At 42.3% G+C, this 26,696-nt stretch overlaps 2 protein-coding genes across 2 annotated transcripts in view; one reads left to right on the top strand and one right to left on the bottom strand.

The window, feature by feature from the left end:
- tanc1b (tetratricopeptide repeat, ankyrin repeat and coiled-coil containing 1b) overlaps nucleotides 1-14,331 on the top strand; it is an 84,403-nt gene extending 70,072 nt beyond the window's left edge. The window contains exons 14-26 of the mRNA XM_029531007.1: nucleotides 105-213; nucleotides 444-566; nucleotides 2,323-2,559; nucleotides 2,775-2,960; nucleotides 3,664-3,742; nucleotides 7,401-7,534; nucleotides 7,698-7,821; nucleotides 7,911-8,086; nucleotides 8,239-8,371; nucleotides 9,092-9,183; nucleotides 9,724-9,870; nucleotides 10,906-11,006; nucleotides 11,119-14,331. Of these exons, the coding sequence (XP_029386867.1) occupies nucleotides 105-213; nucleotides 444-566; nucleotides 2,323-2,559; nucleotides 2,775-2,960; nucleotides 3,664-3,742; nucleotides 7,401-7,534; nucleotides 7,698-7,821; nucleotides 7,911-8,086; nucleotides 8,239-8,371; nucleotides 9,092-9,183; nucleotides 9,724-9,870; nucleotides 10,906-11,006; nucleotides 11,119-12,694 (3,217 nt within the window). The 3' untranslated portion in view covers nucleotides 12,695-14,331. The remainder of the gene's footprint in view (nucleotides 1-104; nucleotides 214-443; nucleotides 567-2,322; nucleotides 2,560-2,774; nucleotides 2,961-3,663; nucleotides 3,743-7,400; nucleotides 7,535-7,697; nucleotides 7,822-7,910; nucleotides 8,087-8,238; nucleotides 8,372-9,091; nucleotides 9,184-9,723; nucleotides 9,871-10,905; nucleotides 11,007-11,118) is intronic.
- Nucleotides 14,109-26,464, bottom strand: LOC115062360 (WD repeat, SAM and U-box domain-containing protein 1). The gene is made up of 11 exons (XM_029531008.1): nucleotides 25,926-26,464; nucleotides 24,880-25,067; nucleotides 24,325-24,411; nucleotides 23,047-23,140; nucleotides 22,456-22,489; nucleotides 22,306-22,346; nucleotides 21,835-21,941; nucleotides 21,261-21,290; nucleotides 17,964-18,140; nucleotides 14,803-14,937; nucleotides 14,109-14,649 (listed from the first exon to the last, which is right to left on the bottom strand). Exons 1-11 carry the CDS (start codon nucleotides 26,321-26,323, stop codon nucleotides 14,498-14,500), a joined length of 1,443 nt encoding a protein of 480 aa, XP_029386868.1. The 5' UTR covers nucleotides 26,324-26,464; the 3' UTR covers nucleotides 14,109-14,497.
- Nucleotides 26,465-26,696: the final 232 nt, after the last annotated feature.

Genomic DNA, 26,696 nt, shown 5'->3' with positions numbered 1-26,696 from the left:
TCGTTTATTTGTTGATTTTTTTTTTTTAATTTTTTTTTTTGTTACTGTATTTGCGAACTATTCTGCTGTAAACTCAGCATCTTATGTGTTTTTTCCAAATCCAGGACTGGCCATGCTCTTATGGCTTTCATGCTGTCCCGCCAAGAGGGGAAACTGAATCGCCAGCAGACCATGGAGCTGGGACATCACATCCTCAAAGCACACATCTTCAAGGTACCGACATGGGGCCTATATATGCTCCCTGCCTTCATCTTTGTTTGAAATTCATAGCTTCCTGGAATTCCATAGCGTTCACTCTGTTTATTTATTTATTGTGACTGTGGCCTACCAGAGGATAAGCCCTAAGGTGTGAGGAGATGAACTCGACAGCTTGTGCAGCCCAGGTTCATTTATGTAACATATGCACTCACATTCATGTGTATGTTGTGTCTGTGTGCGTGCAGGGCCTGAGTAAGAAAACAGGTGTGTCATCGAGTGTGCTGCAGGCTTTGTGGATTAGCTGCAGCGCTGATGGTCTTTCTGCAGCTTTAGCATCCCTGAGAAACCTCTACACACCCAATGTCAAGGTAAACATGATTTCCAGCCTTTGCGTGTCACGTGGGGTTGAAACAATCAGCCCATCATCTGAGTGAACGATGAAAATGTCAGCTAATGAACTGCCAAATTTTGGTTGCTTCCAGCTTCTCAACTGCAAATCTTCCATTCTCAGTTTCTAGTTAAAATTGATAGAATTTTCTGAATTTTTTGATGTGAAGACAAATCTCTGGTGTCTGATAACTTGTAACAGACATTTATGGATGTTTTCAGGTTGATGGTTGCTTGATTAATCATAATGATTAAAAAAAAATCAATAGCTTGCTCGATAATAATACAATAGTGTAAAGTTGGAGCTTTTTTTTTTTTTTTTGTCAAAGGCCACAAAAAGCTGCTGCAGAGGAGCTGAAGAGCTGCAGGCTGCTGGCCCTTGGACTTTGCTAAATGAAAAGAGCAGGCATTGATAAAAGACCATGTAACACGAGTTAATGAACAGGGGTTGGCAGGATTGTATCACATTGGGTGCCAACTGCTTATTTTGATCCAGTAAGAAAAGAAAGTTACTTGTAAAAGGCTGCTAGATCCAGTTGCAATGTCTCTATTTTCACTGATATTCAGTGGTTGAATTTCCAGACAGATATAATCAGTCCCTTGTTAGATCCAGTGAATGGCCAATTATCTGTTCGATATTAGCCAGTTATTCTCAGTCTCATTTAAGCAACAAGATTTGAAAACATTTGGAGGAAATTGGGATGTAGATATGTGATGAAATACGTGCCAGGAAATATGAGGTGTTTAAAAGGTTTGTGGAAGATAAATGGGAGTCAGAAAGTCACTAAACTGACTGATTATTTATCTGCTTTTTCAGTTACTCTTGGTAGTCTATTCATAATTTGTAGCTTCTAGAGCTTCCTCCAGAGAAGTTAATAATTCCCAACCAACTTTTCACAGCATTAATTTGACTAGCGATAATGTAGAGCCGGTTTTTGCCAGTACTACCTTCCAGTTATGTTTTTGAGGATGAGAAAATCGTTGGCTTGGAAAAGACATTATGTCCCAATGAAATATTCTCTCTAGAAGCGAAATCATCCTCCGCTTTTCTTTTTCATTTGTGTTTTTCTGGTGGTCCATCACTTGCTGTCATTCTCAATGTCTGCTCATGAGTCATTGTGTGCAATATGATCTGACAAAACACTGTCAGTGTGGGGAGAAAATAAGAAACAGAAGATTGCTGTGAATTTATTCCACGAAAGATCCAGCAAAAAAAACACACACTTTAATTTCCTGTTGTCAGATACTCATTGGTTCTGACTGACTTAACATTTATTATTGGTCTCCTCATAATAGATGAGAAAAACACACCTAATAACTGTATTAAGTAGAATGTGACCATTTTATTTTGTAGTAATCTGAGCTTTGGCAACTACATTAGTTGGAATGGGTAAATTTCTTGCCAAGGCTCCTTTTACATATCTGTAATTAAGAATTACAGATATGTAGTTTTATAGATACCGGCACAGTAATGTGGAGTAAATGTTTTTATCTTCCTTTGACGGTGCGGGGGAGTTTTAAGTGCTGTGCTTATACTTGGTTAAATAAGTCTAATAGTCGCCTTGATAGCAGGATTCTATTTTATCGTTTTGGAAATTACATTGAAGGGAAACATTAAAATCTGTAATTTTACTGTCTTTCCTATAAAAATGGTTCCAAATGAAAAAAAAAAGAAATAGAAATTGTGTGCATTGCATTGTTCCCACATCGGCTGTTTATTTTCATTTGTACGATCAGGTGAGCCGTCTGCTGATGCTCGGTGGGGCAAACGTGAATTACCGTACAGAGGTCTTGAACAACGCTCCAGTGCTCTGCGTCCAGTGTCACCTTGGTCACCAGGAAATTGCCTCTTTGCTGCTCGAATTTGGTGCTAGCGTAGATGTGGTGTCTGAAAATGGCATGAGTCCGCTCTGCTTCTCAGCTGCTGCGGGACACCTGGGACTAGTCATGCTGCTCTGCAAGAAGGGGGGCAAGGTGAGGACCCTGTTATTGTAGCCAATTATTTCTACCATGATGACTTAGAGATGATCTACTTTGTGAGTCATTAAAATTAGACCACGTCTGCCTGCTCTTTGATTCACCACTTTGATGCCGTATACAGATAATGGCTGTTTAAAAATGAGGCACCTTCAACTGAGATGTTGGATCCGTATGTGCTGGAAAAATCACACATCTTTTCTTCCTGCCAGGTTGATCATGTGGATAAGAGTGGCCAGTGTGCGCTGGTCCATGCTGCTCTTCGAGGGCACCCAGAAATTATCCAGTACTTGCTGGAGCTGGAATGGAATACTGAGGGGCAGCAGCAGGACTGCGCTCTGAAGAACAAAGCTCTGCAGCAGGCTCTGATAGCAGCCTCCAGCATGGGACACACACAGGTCTGACGCACGTGCACACATTTTCTTCTTTATGTACAACCAACCCCGAACACACACACAAAATGAACCTGAAGACACGATGAAGAAAGTCAGCTCTGAGGTCTTATGCTCCTCTTAATAAATCCTTGACTCACAAAGACAGATGCATCTGAAAGAAGAAAGAGTCGTACATACAAATTCACATTGAATTTATGGCGTTGTAGAGTTGGCCATCGGCAAAGAATTTTAGCTCAGAGAAATCTGACCACGAACTGCTCGGTAAGGATAAATTAAAGTTCGGAGCGTTAATCAGCCTAATGTGTCTAAAAGCAGGATTCACTGATCAATCACGCGCCGTGCCTACAGCTGCCCGGATGCGATGTAAGCTCAAGGTTTATTTTGGCCTCCTTGTTAGCAGGAGTGGGTTCCCCAGGCCTGGCTTACAATAACTGAGCGGGGCCAAGCTAAGCTGTCAACTCACATGTGCGGGGAGATCTATTAGAGTTCAAGTATTAATCAGATTGTATTCAACTCACTCAGTGGTTCAGGAACCAGATCTCTATTCTGCTGTGATTAATTAGTAATAATTAGCTTAGGCAGTAGTATCAGATTTTTTTTTTTGTTTTGTTTTGTTTTGTTTTAGTGTGTGCCATAACCTTCTGAAGTCCTATGACATGTCATGCTGAAATAATATGCCATTAATCTGTGTTTCTTTTTTTGGCAGGTTGTGAGCAGCTTGCTGGCTTTGAATAATGAGCATGCTGTGCAAATTGATAGCCATGACACGCTGTGGGGAGAGACAGGTATGTTTTCATCCATCTTTTTGCATTACATGGCTCTCTCGTATTATCGCCTGCTGTTTTAGCATCATGGACCACACCGCTGTAATTGCATGCAGCAGTGGCAGGACATGCATCGCTCTTCTCCATCGAAGGGCTATCAGGAACATCTGTCCCCAGCTAAGCACTGGCCTCTTGGACCTTTGCTTTCTCTTGTGCCATACTATCTGCTAAAAGCATTACTTACTGTGGTCATCTGGGTTTCTACTTGGAGTTCGGTCAAAACAGCATTTCCTCTGAACAGTCATTTTCCAACTTGCTGCTGGAGTTCAGCTACGATATCCCTGCAGTGCTCCGTCCCCCATCTGTTGTATGCATTGGTAGTTGTTTTTACATATAGCTGGCCTTTTGCTGTAAAATTACTTATTTGTTATGAGTTTGTAACAGCCACCTTCCACTTTTAACTTGTAGAAGTATCTCTTGATATTAGCTGTAGCAATTTTTTTTTCCAGGAAAGGCTTTCAGGCGCTTTTTTTCCTAAACTTAATGAAAAGTGGCGACGGAAAGTAAGAGATGGACAGATATTGTAGACGTCAGCTCTTGTCAATGTCCAAAAGCCTTGTGAGATTGAGTGAGGTAATGGTGCAACAAGCCATGTGGAACAGCAGGAAGCAATATGAGGTCTAAAAGCATGAGAGTTGGTCGAACAAAGTAGCAGAGAGAATGTTTTTTGACAGAAATTACACAGTGGACTGCAGCTATAATAACTCTGGAAAGGTCCTGGCATCTTGAGTTTCCCTTGTGTTTTTTTTTTTTTTCTAAATCATGAATATACACTAAGAAAGGGTTAATAAGAACATTTTATTGTTGCAGCCGTGCTGTATGCTTTGCTTTCTTGTTACCAGTTTAAGTTCTAATATATTTTTGATACATGCAGGTTAAGTTTCAGACACAATGAGCGTTAGAGCAACTGAAATGTAAAAGAGCAACAGATTTCAAAATGGTCCACCTTTTCCACAACATGAACTGTTTTTTCTGGCATTGTACTGATCTGGAGCTATAAATGTTCAAATTGCACCCATTTCTGTTCGATAACAACAGGGTTCTGTTTTTGTGCACAATCATACGAGAACAGACAAAAAGAAGAATTTTAATAATAGTCTGCTTGTGCCCGCCTCTGCTGTAAGCCAGCAGGATTTAGCAGTAAAAGATCGGTGCTCCAGGAATGTAGGTCAGCCTATTAGTGGAGCGGTTGTCCTCAGCGTGGTTCACGGGTGCTTGTGTTAAACGACTGCAGGACTTCAGACCTTATTACTGTCCTGAGACAAAACCTTGCCAGTCTGAAATATTTCTCTGAGGAACTGCTGTTCTCTTTCTACCAATATGATCGCAATCGCAGTATAATCAGCTCTGGCCTGGCTTGGCTTGGATTTGAAAATATTCAAAGTTTCTCTAAAGCTTTGTTTCATATGACACAACTATTGCTTTGATTAATAATAATCATCGGAGCCACTTGTTGCTGTTTTCACTACTGATGCTCAGTCAGCAACAGCATTTCTTGGCTGGACCTCTAAAAGTAATGCTATATTAGGTCACTGATTGTGATAAACGGGTGAATAGGTGAGTGCATGCACTTTTATTTTGTCTTCTAGGCTGTGAGAAAGATGCATTTTCTGTTGACATACATGATTGGACTCAAACTTGCTGTAAAAACTTTTAGTGATTATTCAGACAGAAAAATACATCAATGCTAGCCAGCATGTTTTTTTGTTTGTTGAGGCCCTGGTGATTGAGTGCAGGTTTGGAGGATGGCTGTCCACTGCTCGTAATATTCTTTTTTTTTCATCACATCTTCATGTTTTTATGCGCTTCAAAACTTGTATTGAAATATAGTGTAATTGTACATGCACACTAGAGTGCATCTTTTTCCTCTGTTCAAGGATTTATTACCTTGAATATGTACGAGGAGAGTAGCTGTGGATGATGTATAATCCCAAGTAAGATATAAGTGCAAGACCGAACCAAGGCAGGTATTTGTGGAAAATATGTGTTTTCTCCCACATGAAATGACAAGCACCTAAGCAGCCTTTATATCTTATAAAACCAACACATCTCCCCACTTCATGTTGAACTATATATTTTTTTTAATTTATCCACATTTTGATGAAATCTGACATTTTGCTTTTGAAAAGATTTTTCATCCAAGCTACTGCTACGCCTGTTGACATTTAGTCACAAATTGAATATATTTAGCTGTATTTAAATTTCATTTCACTGAGATGACGGTAGACCAAATAGAGTTCACTTCATACGTAATTCAATGTGTACTACATCTCCAGGGTTCCTATTTTACATATTACAATCATGGCCTGTGTATTGCCTGGTATAACCTTCTGTTACTGACATTTTGTTGAGTATTGAATCATGTCAGTGATTTGTCTATGAAAACAGTACTATAAGCTTAGGCAAAACTCTAACACCGACAAATACAAGCTGGAAAATTCCAAATTATGGTTGGAAATGATTATAGGCATGAGTTGGTGCTTGGTGGGAAGAACAGCTTCCAGTGTTTTTCAGGCAAAGCAGAGCTGAAACAGGGCTGATGAATAGCTTACAGACTGAAGATAAAATCCATCAAGGTTGTATAATGTTGATACAGAAATTAAAAAAAAAAATGGCCAAGTCGGGGAAAAAAAAAGGGAGCAAGCTTACTGAGATGTTGAGATGCTCAACATGACGAAGAAACATTTTGGTGAGATTACACAACAAAAACGTCTGAGACCTTTTAAGAATCAGATAAGGTGCACAAAACAAGGTTCACTCTTCAACAGGTCAACCTAAATTTAGCTGCACACTCATTGTTGTCCATTGTGCTGTGTCTGAGGATATCCACATTTTGATCAGATGGAGGGTGGGGCTATTTGTCTCTGGTGACTGTTGGATGGAAGATGTCGGTCAGATATGGAGGTTCACCAAGCAGCACCTTAAATCTCTCGAAGGTGAATGGAGCCTGTCTGCTCTGATCCTTAACGTGGATATCTCTTTGTTTGGACAACCAGCGCTTGCTGACCGACCCATCTGCTGTTGTATATTAGCTGCTGCTGATTAACTGTAAGCACTGAACATTTCAAGAATCTGTCTCTGTTTGCTTTGCAGACTGAAATACAAACACGAAATAGCGTCTCCTTTGTTTTTAAATATGAATTGGATACAGCAAATTCAATGTAATCTTTGCCTGAAGAGGCTCAATATGAACAAGAACGGGTGTTTAGTAGATTGAGTTGTTTTTGTCAAATGTTTGTCTGTTAATGCATAAAATGACCGAAATCTCATCTGAGCTTGGCTTGAAGCAGGGATTTAATGAGTTTAATAAACATAATGTAATTGTCTTCTCTTCAACTCAATTAGCAGCATTAGTCTGCACTCTGATCTTGGGGGGAGAATGGAAGAGATTCATGAACTATTTATATCTGATTCTTTCCTTTTCCTCATTCTTGTGGGTTATTTAATTCTCCCACCTGAACAGTGTTCATATCTGTTATCATGTTTACTTATCATCTCTCTTTACAGTATCCTCTCCCGCTGAGTGATGATTTAAATTTCACTCTTATCTTGCAAGCTCTGTAATCTTACCTTGACTTAATCCTTTGTTTGTGTGTGTCCCGCTCTCTCACCTCTTTAGCCATGACGGCGGCAGCAGGCCGGGGGAAAATGGAGGTATGCAGCTTCCTGTTGGAGCAGGGAGCAGTGGTGCAGCAGGTCAACCGGCGGGGGGTATCGCCTTTATTCTGCGCCGTTAGGCAGGGACACTGGCAGGTGAGAGATGCTGATTGGTTCTTTTACTCCAGCGAAACTAACCCTGAACATTATCATGCTTCCTATGCGGGTATTATACGCCCTGACTTTAATACTGCTTCCAGACACAGGGTCGTGCTATCCTAAAAGAACAAACTTCACGCCATGTTTGTCCATTTGCTAGATTGCAGAGCTGCTGTTGCAGCACGGTGCTGACATTAACATCAGTGACAAGCAGGGCAGGACCCTCCTCATGGTGGCTGCCTGTGAGGGTCATCTGAGCACGGTGGAGTTTCTGCTCTCTAAAGGTGAGTCACGGCACACTCCCACCACTTTTTCATTTGTGCTGTAGTGGGCGGCGGCTTTGAGACGTGTTGGATTGTTGTTTGCCTTGTAGGTGCATCCTTAACTTCGATGGACAAAGAAGGACTGACGCCCCTGAGCTGGGCCTGTTTAAAAGGACAAAGGAATGTAGTGGAATTTTTGGTGGACAAAGGTGGGGTCATTGATCACACGGACAAAAACGGACGAACTCCGCTGGACCTCGCTGCCTTTTATGGGGATGCAGAGATCGTAAGTAAAATTAGTTTTGGTCTGTCGAAAACATCCAGACAGCACAACACCAGCGCACACATAAACACACACTTTTTCTAGCCTCAAATGGACACACACCGTTCTGTCGACGCAGCATTGGAGTGTTTTTAGCGCTCTGTGCTTTCCTGCAGGTTCAGTATTTGGTGGAAAGAGGAGCAGTGATAGAGCATGTGGATTACAGTGGGATGAGGCCGCTGGATCGGGCCATAGGCTGCCGGAACACGTCGGTGGTGGTGACGCTGCTGAAGAAGGGGGCCAAGCTGGGTAAGAAGATGACCCACATAAATATCTACATGTGTGTGATCAATTCTAACACTGATCTGGTTTGTTGAGTGTTTCGTTGAGTAAGTTTCTGTATCTCATGGTGCTCAGATGACCAGATACATTTTGTGGAAAAAGCAGTAATGCCCTGTGGCCACTACTGCTTCTCACTCACGATTCAGCGTGTGTGTGCGTGTCTGTGATCACCTCTACTCAGCATGTCGGTGCATGTGTGTCATTTCTCTTCTCTCTTATGGGCTGCTTGGCTAATTTAAGAATGTGACTTATCACCTAAATGACATTCACAGAGGTGTCTGGTTCTGTGGCTTATCTACAGAGCACTCTGCTGTCTCAAGGAATAAAAATTAGCAACATGGGGGACTTAAAATTTCCCAGCATAGTTAATAGTCTGCATGCATTGACTGCTTAATGTGTGAGGCCGTTTTAAGATGAATAAGACATGACTGTTCATTGTCACCTTAGACATTTGCATTTCACTTCAAATAACTACTCTTGTTGCATGACCTATTTTTTTCCCTCCATTTTCTTTAAACTGCTTTCAATAAACTAAGGCTACAGAACGTCTCCTTACGATCGATCAGGTACAATCTTTAGGTAACTTTAACTTGTACCAATTTCCAGAGAATATGATGGCATCTGTTCACAAAAACTCCAACCATCTGATTCATCTTTCTCAACTTTTCTCCAACTGTGCACCATCAGGGAACGCTGCTTGGGCCATGGCTACTTCCAAGCCGGATATCCTCATCATCCTCCTTCAAAAGCTGATGGAGGAGGGAAACCTGCTTTACAAGGTGATGTGCAACTGGCATAGAAAGGACTTCCTATACAGCACCTCAGTTTATTCATAAAATGTTTTATGTCTGCTGTTCTGCTGCACTAAAGGACAATTTTAGTTTTATGATGAGGTAATTTATTTATACGGTTGGGAAGTCAAAAAAAAAAAAAAAAAAAAAGGATAGAACTGCTTAGTTCACCATAAAACTCGTAGTTATCATTTTTTCTACGTTAGTTAAATATAGAAAAATGAATGGATTTGTGTATTCCAGGCTGCTCACCAAGGGAGCCATTATTGATAGATGACATTTAATAGATTGAGGTTTGAGGTGGAAAGGACGAACCAGTCATACGTAACCACGCTTGTGTGTGCCGTTTGAAGTTGCCTGTTTGTTGTGTGTGTGTGTGCTTGCTTGTGTGATTGATGAGAGGGGAGGGCTTAGCTATTGTTTGGGAGTATCTGGTGAACACACTGCCCTCCTTCTCTCTCCCAGTATTTCACTTCTGGTTGTGTTTCTCTTCCTCACTGCATGCTCTGTCCTCTATGTGTCCTTCAGAAAGGGAAGATGAAAGAGGCAGCCCAGCGGTACCAGTACGCCCTGAGGAAGTTTCCTAGAGAAGGTTTTGGCGATGACCTGAGAGCCTTTAAAGACCTGAGGGTGTCCCTGTACCTCAATCTCTCCCGCTGTCGCAGAAAAACCAATGTAAGAGACGCTACACTTTTTTTCCCGCCAAAACTGCCACTGTATTTTTGGCACAGTCCTCTGCAATATGATTTAATCCATTTAATAACATTCATAGATCTTTTGTGATGAACAGTGGAGCATCCACATAGTTGAAGCAGTCTCAGCTCTTGTTGGATGTGATGCGACAAGCTTTGCACATCTGGATTTTGGGATTGTCAGCCTTTCTTTTGCTCACATCCTTTCAAGATCATTCAGGTAGTGGATGATCATTTCCAGATCTGGTGGAATGGGTTCAAGCGAGGCTCTGGCCTTGAAGGACATTGATCCTCACTGTGTTGTCTTGGCTGTGTTTGGGTCCTCTGGATCTTTGCACTTTGTTCAAGTCAGTTTTCTAGTGAGCAGTCCCTGGTTTCCTACAAACAGTTCAATCATCATCATTAGACCAAGGAATCTTGTTTCTCAGTGTCCTAGAGTCCTTTAGGTGCTTTACGGCAAACTTTAAGCCAGTGATTCTTAACCGCTGTGCCACGGCATGTGGGTGTTGAGGTTGGGCGAGCCCTCTGGAGGGGATTCAGCCAGACACTCACCAGGTTCTTGGTCATTTCGCTAACTTCTTCCTTTGACCACTCAGTCCAGCTTGGCAATGGTTGATCTAAACTCAGCCACTGTGCCTCAACACAATCCTCTCTCTGAGCTTTGCAGGGTCCTCCTTGTGGTTTGGGTTTTGCTCAGATATCCATTCTCAGTTGTCAGCCTTTATGTTATAGATGCATTTGTTCATTTCCAGATCATGTGCATTGAGCTGAATAGGGACCTCAGCTTCAAGACTGTCAGAGCAGTGTCTGAATATTTATCTCAATGTGATATTATAAATGTAAAATTTATTCTACGGTTTTCACTTTGTTATAGTATAATAGATTCATTGTAGATTAATGTGGACATTTTTGTTTTTCAAATTGTTTTTGAATGCACTGTATGGTTTTGCACAATGATCACATAACTTTCTGACATTCTAAAATAAATTACAATATCAACTCTCCTTATTTTTTGCAGGATTTTGGGATGGCTGAAGAGTTTGCAACAAAAGCACTGGAGCTGAAACCCAAATCCTACGAGGCTTATTATGCCCGTGCAAGAGCTAAAAGAAGCAGCAGGTAAATTATCCAGAAGAGATCCATGTCAGCTTCTGTAGATGAGAAAGCTGATGGTGAAAAATGTGCTCTGCATTTGGTAACTGTCTTTCTCCTTTCTCGTTCCCATCCACAGGCAGTTTACGGCAGCCCTGGCCGACCTACACGAAGCAGCCAAGTTGTGTCCCAATAACCGAGAAATCCGGCGTTTGCTGGCTCGAGTAGAAGATGAGTGCAAACAGATGCAGCGCGCGCAGACCAAAGGAGGCATCGCTGGGGCTGCGGCTGCCTCCAGCCAGGCGTCAGGAGGCCATGAGTCTGACCAGGAGCAAGACGATGGACAGGAGGGACCTTCAGAGCACACACGTGCCAGGAGTGTGGAAGGCCAAAGAGACATCCTGGAGGAGGAAGAGGAGGAGGAGGCAGCGGGAGCTTCACAGTATGACAGGACAGGTGAAGCCTGCTGGTCACAGAACAGCTATTCCTACAACAGAGTCTTACCGTCTGAGTCTGCCAGCAGCAGTATGGGACATCAGAATCAGAGTCTGGCACCTGGTTCACCCCCAGTTCCTGGAAGGCCCCCTCTGCACAGGTACCCTCGAGAGCACCGTGAGGCGTTAGCCCAGCAGGGCCTGGTCCTGCAGCCCACCAAGCAGGCCCAGATAGTCAAAACCAACCAGCATATGAGCTCCATGCAGGCTGTGGGAGGGGCTGTCGGGGGCCGCACAGGAGGGCCCAAATCTCAGTACGCTCCATCCAGTCCCTTACCAAGTCGACACATGTCTAGCATGCTGAAACCAGGACCAGGCATTGACATCAGCCCTCTGCCTCCCCCGGCCGACGAGCCCGTGTACGGAAACCGCGTGTCACTTGCAGCTTCCTCCACCTCGATGGGTCATAGTTGTGAAAATGAAAGCCTTCACCCATCCCATCCATCTTGTAGCAGCAGCTCCAAGGGTGTGGGGCACGACAGGCTGTCTGCCCACTCAGCATCTTCACCGGATGGGTTGGCCTGCTCTAGTCCTGGACTCCAGGGGAACCACACTGACACAGGAAAAGAGGGGATGTGTGGTGCATTAGGATCACAGGGAGGAGGCAGCAGCAGCAGCATGCACGTGTCCAGTTCCACCAGCAGCCTGGCATCCAGCAGCAGTCTATCAGACAGCGGCAAGCTGGGACCCGATGTCCGCACCAAGACCAAGCACAGCCAGCCGGCCGGCTCTGTTACAGAGTACAAACCCAGACCCTTCATGGGCATAACTGACAAGACGGCTCGCTTTCAGCAACAGCAAATCCAGCACCAGCAGCACGGCCTGCAAAGTCACCCGAGCGTGCAGTCTGCCAGCCGCAGCTGGCTGAACCACTCCTCCGAGGGTCTGGTGTGTCACAACATGTCAGCAATGGGCCTGCAGCCTGTCGACTGCGAGATGCCTTATGTCAAAACAGTGAGCACTTACCAGGAGCAGCACAAACCTCCAGCACCTCAGGGTGCTATGGCAATGAGTAGCTTACAAAATGGCATGCACGCCAAAGAATTCACAGAGAAATTCTGCCAAGCCGCCAACTGTTACAAAGAGTCCAAGCCAGCGCTGGCCATGCCGCACACTTTCATCGACAGTAAGCCCAAGCAGCCTGGTTTAGCCCGAGATAATCCTGCCATTCACGTAGCTTCAATGAAACCAAAGCGATCATTTATAGAGTCGAATGTATAGAGATGTAAGTTTTCTCTCTCAAACAGTCCACCACACACACGCGTGCGCGCACAGACAGACACACACACACACACACACACACATACACACACATACATATATCTTAAGTGAGAAGGAGTTATCTTAATTTTTTAACAAATCCCAGACAAAATACAGTCTCACTTTTAAACCTTGTAAGTAGTGTGGTGTACAAGCTGTTTGTTTTCCTGTATGAATACAGGCTCTGGGCAGTGTACTGAATGCTACAGATTTCTCTCCTCCCAACCTGCCGATTGTGGTCGTCAGCTTGTCCGCTGTCATTCAGCCAAGCTGGAGACGTTGCACTGAAGGAAGTATTCGGACGTGTACTGTAAAGTCCTTATCAAAACGAAACAGTGACAGTGAGCACTTTATATACAGTTAGGCTTAAACAGCATATTCAGTTACAGCTTAATGTTATTGCAGAATAGAAATAAGGTTTGAACTGTGTTCATTACGTCCATGGTGCTGAGAGAGAAGTGAGGGGGAGAAAGTCCTCAGTGAAGGTTTAAGAAAGTCTGAAGGACAGGCATTCCTGTGTTTTACAAAGGATGTTATAGATCCTTGTGTATATTGTATAAATTTCTTCTTTTCAGTGAAGGTCTATGTTAAGTGTATTGACAAGTCCAGACTTGTGTATTTTGAGTTTTATGCACAATGTTGTTCAAATGGTGTTAACAGCTCTAAAAAGAAAAAGAAAAAAAAGTTAAATATGTTTGTACATTATATAAAATCACCATTAACATTGGGTTGAAATCCCTTCTGTATCTGCTTGTTGTTGCTGTCTAGTTTAATTTATTTACAGCGCCAATGGCTTGGTTAATTGTAAAAGCAATATATTTTATATAGTTATTTTTGCACAGCTACTAAGACATTTTATGATTCTCAAATAATGTTGAGTTTAAGTGCATGCTACAATTGCAGTTTATATTACAGAGGTTAAAAAAAATCTATAAAAACACAAACGATTTGGGGCAAAGTGCCATCCTCTCTATTTTAATATGTACATTAAATGCAATTGTTGCCATGTTTTCAGTATTGTGAGCTTTATTAGCTGTGATCATATACTGTAATAGAACATTACTGCCATAGCCATTGTGGAAGACAGAAATAAAGACCCACCAAGGGGGGGAAAAAAACCGATCAAGTCTGCTGACTTATTCAAAAAAAGTACAGAACCACTTAATCTAAAAGGATATCCAATGACATAAACATTAAGAACCCTATGCAGCATTTCAATATTTACAATTCTGAGTTCCACTTAAGAGGTCACAGGTGGCAACACCGTCATGTCACTTTGCATTTCCATTCATCTTTGGGGAGGTACAGGCAGTGTGCTCATTTCTCTTTTTACAACTGAGATTTAGGAAAAAAAAAAAAAAAAAAAAAAATATATATATATATATTTGTCTGTGACATGCTGAAATAGTCAATGATTTTAGGACAGGCCACAGACATTAACATTTGTCTAATCTCTAAAATTAGCCATTATGTTACAGCAGACCGGTTAGACTGTAGCAGCAAAACCTTCACATGAACCATTTAGAGCAGGCAGCTGGTTTCCAAGCCATAAATTCAACTTTTTACCCGTAAGAAAAACCATTCTTATTAATTCCTTTCAGTATTTGGCAACATATCTGAAAACTCAGGGGTAGCATTTTCCTTGCTCCCTGATCAAAACAATAAAGTCATTTGTCTTAATGGTAATCAGAGGACGTGTTATCACGTGTAACTTCTGACAGAGAATTGTGTACCTATATGGTGGCTCCATAAGTGAGCTGCTGTCTACTGGCTGGACTTCCATCGTGTTATCGCCATCTTCAGAGACCGGTTGGGGGTAAGGAGCGTGGTCGGTAATGGCAGATTGGTCATGGGGCTGGTTTTGTTCTTGCCTTTTATCCAGCTTTCAATGGAGTCTCGTTCATAGGAATATCCATCTGTGGGGTAGGCAGATTCGAAACAGTTCAACTGGGACACTGAAACTGTCTTGTTTTTTAGAGGAATATTATCTGCACACAAAAAAAAAAAAATCCCTGGCTTCAACTGAGGTTGAGACATCGGAGAGGTCATTAGAATTTTTTTCATCTAACCTGCAGCAATGACTGGATCCTTCATCAGCTCTCTTGTAATTGGACACAGAAACTCATCTGGAGCCTCTGAGCTGCTCTGCTCTGCTTTCAAGGCCTCGATTTTCCTCAAGAGACGACCGCGGAGGCCTACCGACTCTGAAAGGCCAATACAAAGTGTTTAGTATTCTATTCGACGTGGCCGCTAAATCACATACCATCCAGTGCAATTCCCCTTAATGCTTAAAATGGAAGCAAAGGTTGTTTGTAAACACCATTTAACAGGTTAATCTGTAACCCAAGACACTAAATACCATTTTAATATTAAAAGAGGAACGCTTTCAGTGTTTGACTGTGAGGCACCCCAGTGTCTGTGCAGTGTGGTGACGACTTCACCAAACAAAGTGTCTTCCCCGAGGGCCTGTAGTTCAAAGTTACTTGAGAAAAACACACACTCACATCCCCCTTTGACTTTGTCGGCTTCAAGTTTCACAGCCAGCTTCAATAGGCGTGGGTAAGTGGTGTGGGTGTGTGTAGTGGCAGCGTCATGGGGCCACCACGCTCAGACAATAATATGAGACGAAATAATAAGAAAAATGATCTGTTTTTATACACACGTCTCAAAAACACCAATTATCATTTCCTGTCACATAAATCTGTTGCTTTAAACAGCTTGAACAACTCACACTATCATCCAAAAGAAGTATTGGCTGTATATAATTGAACTACTAGATACTAGATACTTATTGATTCTGACCAACTTTGGTCATTCTCAGATTTTTTCCTGTAGTGCCGCTCTGAGTGAAATGCACCGGTAATAATTGATCATATTCTCTGTATATCTATACTCTGATACACAGTATTTCCACGTGTAAGGTATTAATTCAACCAGTTCCATTTGATTGCTTGCAAGGCCATTTTTTTCTGTGCCCTTTACTTCTATAGCTGTTGTGAGGTTTGTCATCTATTCATTTGTGCTGACGATGCTTATGAAAACCATCTGGTTCTGGGGACGATTTAATGACTTTGGAAATGATGTCAGGTAGACCAGAAGGAGATGAAGTTGTGAAGCTGTTAGTTGAAGTTGTTGAATATAACATGTGGGAGAGACATCTGGGTGGATTTGCTTCAATTCAGTTGTTAGTTTGAAAGTTGAAAGTTGAAACTCCCTGGCATTGTTTCAACGTGTAATGTATGAACTAAAACACTTCCTCCCATGTGTCATGATGTCCAGAGCGCCAGGAAATTTTATCTACACTTTGGATACTATCAGCCTCGGAGATACTGAGGGTGAATGTGTGCTGAGAATGCACAAAAGTGAAAACAGACCCACAACATTTAATTTGCTGCAGCAGTGGCTCCTTGTTACTGTGAACTCATTGTCTCACTGCATTCGTGCTGCAAGTAAAACAGGCGGACGCAGCAGTGGAGGCCTGCTGTCGCAATCACATAGTTTGGATCCCACGCTCAATCAAAATGTCGCCTCTCAATGAAATGTGTTGAACCCATCAAGAGCTCTAATTCATCCAGGAAAAGACGCTAAGATTGGAAAAACTGGAGCTTACACTTCTTTATGGCTTAAGATTTCCATGGCAGCAGAAGCCATTAGCACTATACCATCTACTTTACATGTAGATTTGATAATTTGATGAGTCGCCGGGGCATCTCTCAAGAGATACACTGAATTATATCCAAGGGGAATTTTTTTTTTTCCCTCCTCCGTCACATTACTCAAAGATTCATGAATATTTCATAAGTGTGCTGAATCTAATTTGCTCTGTGTGTGTGTGTATATATGTGCATGTGTGTTTATGCACATGACCAAATTTACACAAACAGCATGCAAGCAAAATGATAGTTGCTGGTTGGAGAAATGTGCCAATCTGCTGCTTTCTCTGTCCTCCTGCGGTAATGAGAGCGCATACTAAACACGCGGAAAAGAGATGTTCATTCGCGAAGACATGCTCTGCATAACTGAGCAGCATGCAGGGGTGTGCGACTCTACTGCCGCTGTCCACTTCAAGCAGTCACAGCAGCAGCCAAAAGGTGTTTTTTTTTTTTTTTTTTTTTCCTCGTGGACTGAGGGTAGGATTGAGATGCAACTTGTCATGCAGTTACAGTTGCTATAATCAGAAAGCTTTTGTGGGAATTATGGGATTCACATATTAATATGTACATGTTTGATTCTATTCACACAGTGTGAAAATCTGAATTCCCTGAAGTGAAGTAGGGTGCTTATCTAAAACTACCAGAAATTAAATACTAACTGCAAAGCACATCCATTCATTAAATTGATTTAGGCTGAAAGCAATTAGTTTGCAGTCTCCATTTAGGACGCGCACATCTGCTCATACATATTTCTGTTCAGGTGCACAAAGTGAAAAATGTTATCTAATAAAGAAATATAAGGTTGTTAGCCAATTTCACTGAGTGTGTATGACTGTGTAGTCTATAGACAGATGCAAAGTATTCTGTCAGGAATTGTGACACACCGTGTGTCAAAATGGCCAATGACGGTAAATGAAATTCTTTGCACATTAATACACACATCAATGCCATTTCTTTGTTGTTCTTTTCAGTCAGATTTGTGTATAAATCACACAACTTATCAGTCTTATTCTAACAGAAAACATATTTACCCGAGAATATAAACTTATTCTCTAAGAGTAGAACTGCCTTGGCATTGATGTTGATGTATGTGCACCATGGGCTACCAAAGCGTGCTCATGCACTCCAGTTCCAGCATGGAGGAATATTTTTTTTCTGACTGCAGTTTGCACAGCAACTTTCTGCCCCGAGAACTTGGATGACCCAGCGCGGACTAATCTTATTTTCAGAGGGATTATCATTGTGTGTGACGTAAAGGTCATGCTGTGGGGTACTGTCCTTGCAATATGATTTGTGATTGTGCAAACAGACAGAAAAGCTGTAGCTTCCTGTTCCTAAATCAGATCACAATTTGTGAGGAGCTGCAAGCAGGCATGGGTCGGGGATAATAAATCAGTGCATCAATAAAAGCTGCTTATATCGTGCTATCAAATTTGGACTTGTCATGCTCTGGGATCAAACAATAAATCCCCACCAAAGCACAGACTCCCAATGTGCCCATGTGTGTGTGTGGCTGTTTGTGTGTATTGTATTCTAATGTGCATGTCCGTGTTTTTGTTTTTGTATTCCATCCTCACCAATTCCCAGCTCTGCGGCCGTTTCCTTGTTCAGCTGGCTGAGCTCTAGTCCGTCTATGTTGTTGGCTTTACAGTTGCCAACAAGCTCTTCCAGTCCCTCCTCACACAGCCAGCTCTGCACATCCTCCTCTGACCAATCAGCAAGCAGCAGCCTGGAGTGACCCGGCAACTTCCTTCCTGCAAAACACACGCACACACACAACAGGAAGGGAAGAAAGGCTTTGCTATTATAGCCCCGTCTCCTACAACACAACCTATCTGATGCAAACAAACAAGCTTCCCCCACACGCCACCGAAAAGGACACCCTCCCTCTAAAATGGTGTGGGAGTGACAATTAGCATTCACACACGCACACATTCACCCACAAATCCCTTACCTTGCATGAAAGAGTGTAACAAAGAAAAGAAAATTAAACCAAGAGGTTTTGGGTTTTGCTTGCTTTTTTTTTTTTTTTTTTTTTTTTTCAGGCTGTGCCAAGATGCAGCTCATCAACCTTCACGTGGCGCCGTGTGAGTGAGCAGCCATCATTTATCATACAACGCTGAGATGAACTAGCCAGTTGTGTGCCAGCCTCCACTGATGACACTTCAGAGCAGCCTCACGGTTCCCATCGCCCGTCATTAGCCATGTGAAGGATGACCCTGAACCCTGGGAGGTGTAGCTCATTGTTAGAACCATTAGGTTTTGCTGCAAATTCCTCAGCTAAACAATTTAAATTTGATGAATACTTTCTTTTGCACAAGACTGAGACTTGACTGCTAAAATGCTATTTCATAACCACTTAAAATTCAAGCCTTTGCTTGAGGACAGTAAGCAGAGAATAAATAAATTAGAAAATCTCCTGTGGCCACACTGATTCTTCCGTCTATAGAAACATTTGACACTCTGCTTGGTTTGTTATTTACCTCTCTGTAGGTTTATTGAATCTCATCACAGATTTTTTAAATATTGACTCGCCATTTCATACTGACAGTCAAATCTTGAGCTGCAACCAAACCTCCTATTTACTGCTGATGATTCAGATCGATGTGATCAAGACCAATAAGTCCACAGCAGAGCTATAAATGGGTATATTTTTTGACTGTTAATTGCCCGCAGCTGGACGTTTCCCTGAGCTTTTCTCATTATTAGAGTTATTCTTATACTCATATTTGCACTTTTTGTTGTGTAGGTAAGTGAGAAGAAAATGAAGACACTGACTTTGTAATCATGGAAATGTAAAACAAATGTAATACACAATTTACTCGAGGGCCTTTTTCTTGTGCAGTACAGCAACTCCCACGTCATTAAATCCATCACTCTTGACAATCAGATGGTAAACAGTTTCTTTACATCAGCACGTTTATATAATGAAACCAGCTCTGTGTGTGGACTGGAGGCTGCAAGCAGACTATTTTTTTTTTACATTCTCTGAAGTTTACCTGTTTGCTGGGAAAGACACAGTAATGAGGGATAACTCAGAGCTAGTCAGTAGAAAACACCAGTCCAGGTGTTCCCAGCAAACAGGCAACCTTTGGAGAACCTTCAGGGACATTCACAGAAGGTTGACAAAGAAAGCTGACTGAATACCATCCACTCAGTCCGTCTGCACAGCACCTCCTCTCTGCCCCACAGTGTGTGGAGTCTTCCAGTCTAGGAGGCTGAGTCATGGAAACGTTGTGCCGAAAGCATGAAAACCTCAGAGCTTTTGCTGCAGACTGCGACAGCTCAGACTGCAGTGATTAATTACTTGGACAGACGCACGTAAGAGGCTTTCTTCATCATCTCCATTCTACACAGCTTAAAGGATAAGGCTGGCGATAGTCTTTTTTTTTTTTTCTTGCTGTCAACAAATCCAAAGAAACGACCTCACAGTCAAAACTTAACATGAGGATTTTGACCTTTACACAGTCTGAAGCAGCTGAGTTAAAAAAAAAAAAAAAAAAGCCAGCAAATTCAGTACAGACAGTCTAAACTGGCTTTCCTCAACAAGAGGTGACAGAGCTGATTGTGTGATTGAACATCAATATATAAGCTTTATCTATCCATCTATACCATTTTGCATGTGTTGATGGTGGATGCTTTGCTGCCAAACTGCACTGCACAAAAAAAATTGTAAAATAACAAAAAATTAATGAGTAATTGCTGAAAGAATAGAAATAAGTTGTAAACACCGGCTGGTGTCAACCGTCAGGAAGAAGTTGTGTACAGGAGTCCATTTCCTGTTAATATAAAGAAGTTACGCCTTTTTTTCTGTATATTTGCACTGAATTACAGACGATTTTCTTTTGGTGGCTTTGGTAGAAGTCAGTCATTCAACTTTTATTGAATTATAATCCATTCCATCCGATTTTTTTTTTTGTTGTTGTTGTTCTGACTCATCTTTTACATTTCCTCTTTATTTTTCCATTAACTTGCTTTCAAAACCTTGCTTTCAATAAAGCACTTTGAAATACCTTACAGAAACCTACAGTCTGTGGTTCTGTGTAGCTTTACTGAAACACAGCAGTGTGTTTAGCTATCAGCATGCTGACATGTTAGTAATTAGCAGTTATGTCTACATTGTTCTGATATTGCCAATCAGCATTAAACTATAGCTGAAGCTGAAAGCTCTTCTTTCTTTTTTGCAGGATTTTGGTCATAATGTTTCCACCTCCTCTGATGGACACTACAGTGTGTGTGTGTGTGTGTGTGTGTGTGTGTGTGTGTGTGTGTGTGTGTGTGTGTGTGTGTGTGTGTATCATATATCAAGGCAAGTTATCCAATAGCTTTTATAGTGAATCAGTCTGGACCAAAGTGGACTGACAGTGTGTGCATAACTAATAACGGCAGTGTTTGTTTTTACAAAAATTTGCCTCCCTTCTGGAAATGAAACTACTTATTGTGACTTCAAACATTTGGAACAAATGGGCCTGGTATTGAAATGAGAGACAGACGTGTTTATTTATGCTTTTCTGGAGATTTGCTGACATTATGAAAATGATGACTATTGCCAGTCTTACCCTTTACAGTCAGACAACCACCATTTCATCCACCAAAGCAGCTTTTCAGGTTCACAGAAGACAACAAACAGTATACCATCATGAATAAAATCACAAGAAAAGCCCAATACAAAAAACTAGAAGACATCAGTAGCTCAAAATAAAAAAGGTCTTTTAAATTACTGTAGTTAAATTATCACCTATACTTAGACTCTGGCTACTCCCACACATACATGCATGCACCAACACCGTATAAATTAAGATAGCAGATCAATGTTTTTTTTTTTTGCACAGTGTGTCATGAAGAACTATGAAAATATCTAATTTCTTATTTACCTTGGTACACTGTCTCTATTGGCGTAGCTGCTGCAGGAAACATAAAAGAGAATAAGTAAAATATGTCAAAATAAAACAAGCAAAGGAAAGGAAAGGAGGGGGGGGTGCTTAAAAAACAAAGGCAGATTTTCACCAAGATGGAATTTGCTTTGTCAACAAATCAAAATCAGCATAACTAATAGCAAATGAGGGAGGCTCACTGATGAAGTTTTGAAGCCTCCAGATGTCTGACGATTGAACTCTGTCATTTACTAGTGCAAATGTTTCTTTCATGTCAGATTGGAACGATATTTAAAAAGATTTACCTCCATAACAACAACTCTCTCAGGCTCAGTGGTAGTTTACCCTGCTGCAACAAATAAACATCCATCACCTCTAGACACTACAGCCAGACACCAATACACACGTAATAGGAGCTTCCATTGTTGGATATCTCCCAAACATGCTTTTGGGGAAGCAGTGGTGCTCCAAATGGCTTCTGGGCTTTGAATGAGTGCTAACAGTTTGTTTTAGAAAGAGAGGTTATCGTACATTTGTTGGTGCCAGATAAAACATTTCACTGTTAAGTATTTACCAGCTCTGCTATCTGCATCTCCAATTCTCCACACGTTCACTGATCTGTCCATGGAGCCAGTTGCAATCCATGGCATGGTGGGAGACAGGGCAACTGTGGTCACATACCTGCGGGTTGGAGGAGGAGGGGCAGATCTGTGAAGGGTGTTTATGGCAGGGAGACTGGTACAGAAAGAGATTGGCTTTAGAAGTCAGGTTTCCGCCTCCACAAAAAAATAAAATAAAATAAAATAAAAACAAAAATAAAATAATAAAAAAAAAAATAAAAATCATACAGTATCTGAAATCCTTTCAAGCACTTCAAAGTGCTCTGCTTGTGTCTGCCTATAGTGCCATTTCAATGAAAGCAGCACTGCACCTGATACTTCTGGGAAAAACCAATCAAGCAAAAATCACACATCCTGCTCTGAAACACTGGGACTCCTGTTCTAATAAGCGAAGAGATTGAGCAGTGGTGGGTGAGGCTGTTTACCTGTCATGCTGCTTCAAAGTGTGCAGCAGGGTTCCCTGGCCCTGTAAACAAAGTACACATAAACAAGGGCAAGAGAAATTTTTTGGGAATCTCTGTTTGCAGGAATTGTTTTTTGTTTTGTTTTTTTTTTGTGGGGGAGGGGTCACTTACTGCGTCATGTATCGCAACAGTTTTATCCACTGAACTGTTGAAGTAGAAAATGAAGTGAACGTCTTTGCAGAATCCATATGTGGGATTTTTCATTATGGAATAACAACTAAAGAAAATCTGGATTCTTGACAAACAGCAACCACAAAAAACAAACAAACTACAAAAAAAAAAAAAAAAAAAACTACATGTTTTGAAATGTTTCCATCTATGTGCCACAGAGCCCAGATTAACCTTAATTATGCTTGAATCAAAGCCAGAAATGGCAGAAGGACCCAAACAGAAGCTATAGATAATAAAATACACTCCTCCTGTGGCTGACTGAGGGAACAGCAGGACCGATGCTCAGCAATGGCATCTGCTGCGTACTGCTCAGAAAGGACAGAACATTTCACACATGGAGGGGAGATTCAGTTAAACTGGATTTGGTACAAATGAGCTAATTATTTTAGACTAAATAACAAAACAAATAAGCCCAGCAGGAACAAAGGTTGGATTTCAGTTGGTGATTAAAGAGGTGTTTGTTAGTGCAGTTAGTGCTACAGAGGTGAAGACCAGCAGTTTTTTTATGTGTTGGTGTCGAGTTCGTCTTACCCTGAGACGACAATGTCTCCATCAGAGGAGAAGGCGCATGACAGAACTGGAGCTGAGTGGCTGGTGAGAGTGTGCAAGAGCTTCATGATGCAGGCTGAGGGCCAAGAACACACACACTCACATCAAAATGCATCAATGCCTTGACCCACAATCTTTCGAACACCAAACTTTTTATCAATACCTCCTTCCCTCTCGCTGGTTTAGAGCTATGCCACCTGCTGACAGCTGCTGGGAAACAAAAGATTTTCTTTATGGAAATAAAAACAGTAGCATTCACAGACTGAGAGACCAAAAGTTCATCTCAGAAATAGTCCACTGTGCAGTACTTTCCCTCCTGGATGTACTAAATCTAACAGTATTTAAGAAACCTCCCCATACTCCACTGTGTTCAGACGCTGTGCAGGGCCAGATTGTTATTTTCATGCTTATTTAATGTGATATGAATCTATTGCAGATGTGAAAGGAGAAGTGTGCGTGAACAAGAGGCACCCATGTACACTGTGGCAGCTGAAAGGAAAAAGCTGATAACAGTTACGATGTGACCCATAGAGATTTCAAATATCCTTGGAGCAGAAAAATGTCCCACGTCCTAAACTGTTCCCTTGCATCACGGGATCATCGCACTTTTTTTTTTTTTTAAACTGTCGAAGAGCAGTTCAAGCACACAGTCCTCTTGCCAAGGCAAGATAAATGCCCATTTCACCAATGCGAGCCTGTTTCGGAGTCCTCTGGAGGGAGACACAGCATCTGAAAAACTGCACTTTAAAGAAATGAAATGCGGACAAATGTTGTTCTGTGTCCTTCTACAAGCTGCTCAGAGATGAAAAATCCCCATAGACTGCAGCAGGTCACCCCCCCCCACACACACACTCCCATCCCTCAACCAACCATCAGTTACCACGGCAACACATCTTAGGAACTAACAACGTGGCATATTCATAACAAAATATACAGTTTTAAGCTGGTTACACAACCATAAGCATACATGAAATGTTCCTTTTCTGCCATCGGCTGTACAAGATAGAAATGTCAGTGGATATATTCACCCGACTGCTTTCTCACTCACTCACTGTCCTCTGCTGTTGCTGTATTTCAGCAGAATGTCTTAAAGCGATGCATTATTAATGATGCAGGCTGCCATTGATTTATTCCATACACTAATAAAATTCTTCTATTCTGCAGAGATTTCAAGGTTAAAGCAGTCAAAAGTCTCTCGTTCTCTCTGTTGTGATGGAGTGATGGGAGTTTTCGGTTGAGGGAGCATGCAGACGGGCCTACCTGTTCCACCACGCTGGGAAACAATCCATATTTTCAGCTGGCTGTCCTGCCCACAGGAGGCCAGTCGAAACTCCACACAGCAGTCATCTAGAGCACAAATACAAAGCCGCCACGTTCCCTGTATGAATGTTCATGCTTCACCGAATTCAATAATATGTGGACAAATACTATCTGACAGCCTGTTTGTGAACATGATAAGCATCCTTTATTATGTAAGAGCCACAAATATAGTGTTTGGTTAGAGCCAGAGCTCAGATTTTTATTTTTATTCCTTAATTCAGAAATAATGGCTGAAAATAAGATTTCTGATTCAGCAGTTTGCTTTTAACCGGGTACCGGCTGTGAAGGAGCGCAGTTTTATCTGTGCTGTATGGGTTTACAGGATCTTATCTCAGAAGAACAGGCCCACAAGTCTAACCATCAGCCTTTTTCTTACCACTTCCAATTCTGTTGTTTAAAAAAAAAAAAAAGTTTCATCAAACAAAGATTTTCTTTTTAAATTGTTTTGATAGGTTATTTAAAGAACTGATTTTTTTATTTTCTCTCTTCGCTCACCAACTTCAAACTGGGGTGCGGCGCTGCAGCAGGTGACTCCCAGGTCGTGGGCGTCCTTCTCAGCGTGCAGGAGACGGATGCCAGCATCCCACACTTTAAGGTCTCCTCGGGTGCAGCCACTCACAAAAAACTGGCCACAGGGAGAGAAGCAGCAAGCAACAACACTGGCCGTGCTCACTGTGCTGCATCTGTGAGGGGACCGTATGGATGAACCACAGGTGTTAGTCTGCTCATGAATATGGAGGAAGTGTTTTTTGCACAGATGCACAGTAAACTTTATTGACTGGCCACCAGATCCACTGGCTGGATTTTCTCCCATTAACAAGACATTTTTACTGTTCCCTTTCATCTCCTGCAGTTCCACATAGATATCAGTAAACTGACGTCAGCAGTGCTTCAGTAACTCTAATCTTCCTGCATCAGCTTAATAAATGACCAAGTTCGACTTTACAACGCATGTCTGAGAAAGGCTGTTTGAGATAAAGCTTTTGACAGCCACCATCTGGTAAGAAAGAAAAAAAAAAACAACACAATGCTATCTTCCATATTTAGAGCATTTTTGTGTTTGCTCTTCTCATTGAGTGATGTGAATGATTTGATGTCACCTTTTCCTGGAAACAATCAGACCTATCTGCCTAAGCCTGCACTGGGATGACTCCTGTTGATGAAGACTGAAATGTGGCCCAAACTACATCAGATTTAAGGTGGAGCTTGTGATTAGACTTTTGTTTTTTGGTCAAACTTTTATTTCCAAGGTCAGGATTGAATTTTTCAAACTTAAGCTCCTCAATTAACGTGTGTTGATCAGACACTTCATCTGAAACCTTTAGATGGATGGAAGCAGATACATATGTATGGAAGTTAAACCTGGCTATTTTTTTTTTTTTTTGACTCTTTTTTTTTTTATTGGCTTTGAGAAAATTTGATTTTCTGTGATCTTGTGGAGGAAATTCATTCACGTGTTTGGGAGACTTCGATCTGAATGTTTAGGAGACAGATGTTTTTAATCTTCAGACACCAAGTAGGCGGTGAGGTGCCTGCTGTACCTGAGCAAAGTCCTGGAGGTGAAGTCCCACACAGCCGCGGTGCCGTCGCAGGCTCCGGCCAGCAGCAGCGAGGAGTCCGGCGACACGGCGCACACCCGGAGCGGACTGCGGTCCGGGTGCCGCAGCACCGCCAGCACCTCTCCGGTGTCGGAGCCCCACACGATGACGGATCCGTCCGTGGAGCAGCTGAGCAGGAAGCGGCCGCAGGAGCTGAAGCAGCAGCAGTGGACTCCGTAGCCGTGGCCGGACAGCGGGGAGAAGGGCCGCTGCGAGAAGTCCGCCGCGTCGTAGAGCCGCAGCGTCTTGTCGGCGGAGCAGGTGGCCAGCAGGGCGGAGGAGAAGCAGCAGCAGCTCAGCTCGTCCGAGTGGTGCCGGAGAGTGACGACCACCGACACCATTTTGAGACCGACGCTGTGTGGGCCTCTCCGAGGAGCCGCTTCGCTCACCAGGTGGCGCAAAACGATCAGTTATGTGGCCGGCGGAGAGTGGAGGGGGAGCCGGCCGCGTCGTCCTCACGGAGCCGCTGACTTCGACCTCCGACTTCCTGTTTGAGCGCAGAGATAAAGGCTGTTTATGTCACAGGTCTGTCAGCTGGTGCTGACTTCATCAGTCACCTTTCCTCTGTTTGTCCTGCACAAACCTGGTCAGGCCACTACCTCCACATCGATACAGTCTCTCTTTATCTTATTTAGCACATGCTCTCTGAATTAGGGCTGAGAAATGAGTTAGAAAAACGTTGCCGCAGTGTTTTCCTCTGAAGTGGATTGGAAA

Source organism: Echeneis naucrates, chromosome 21 (assembly GCF_900963305.1).
Source record: "Echeneis naucrates chromosome 21, fEcheNa1.1, whole genome shotgun sequence".
Taxonomy (NCBI): Eukaryota; Metazoa; Chordata; class Actinopteri; order Carangiformes; family Echeneidae; genus Echeneis; species Echeneis naucrates.
The sequence above is the reverse complement of the archived record's forward strand: the minus strand, read 5'-3'. Positions and strand labels throughout refer to the sequence as shown.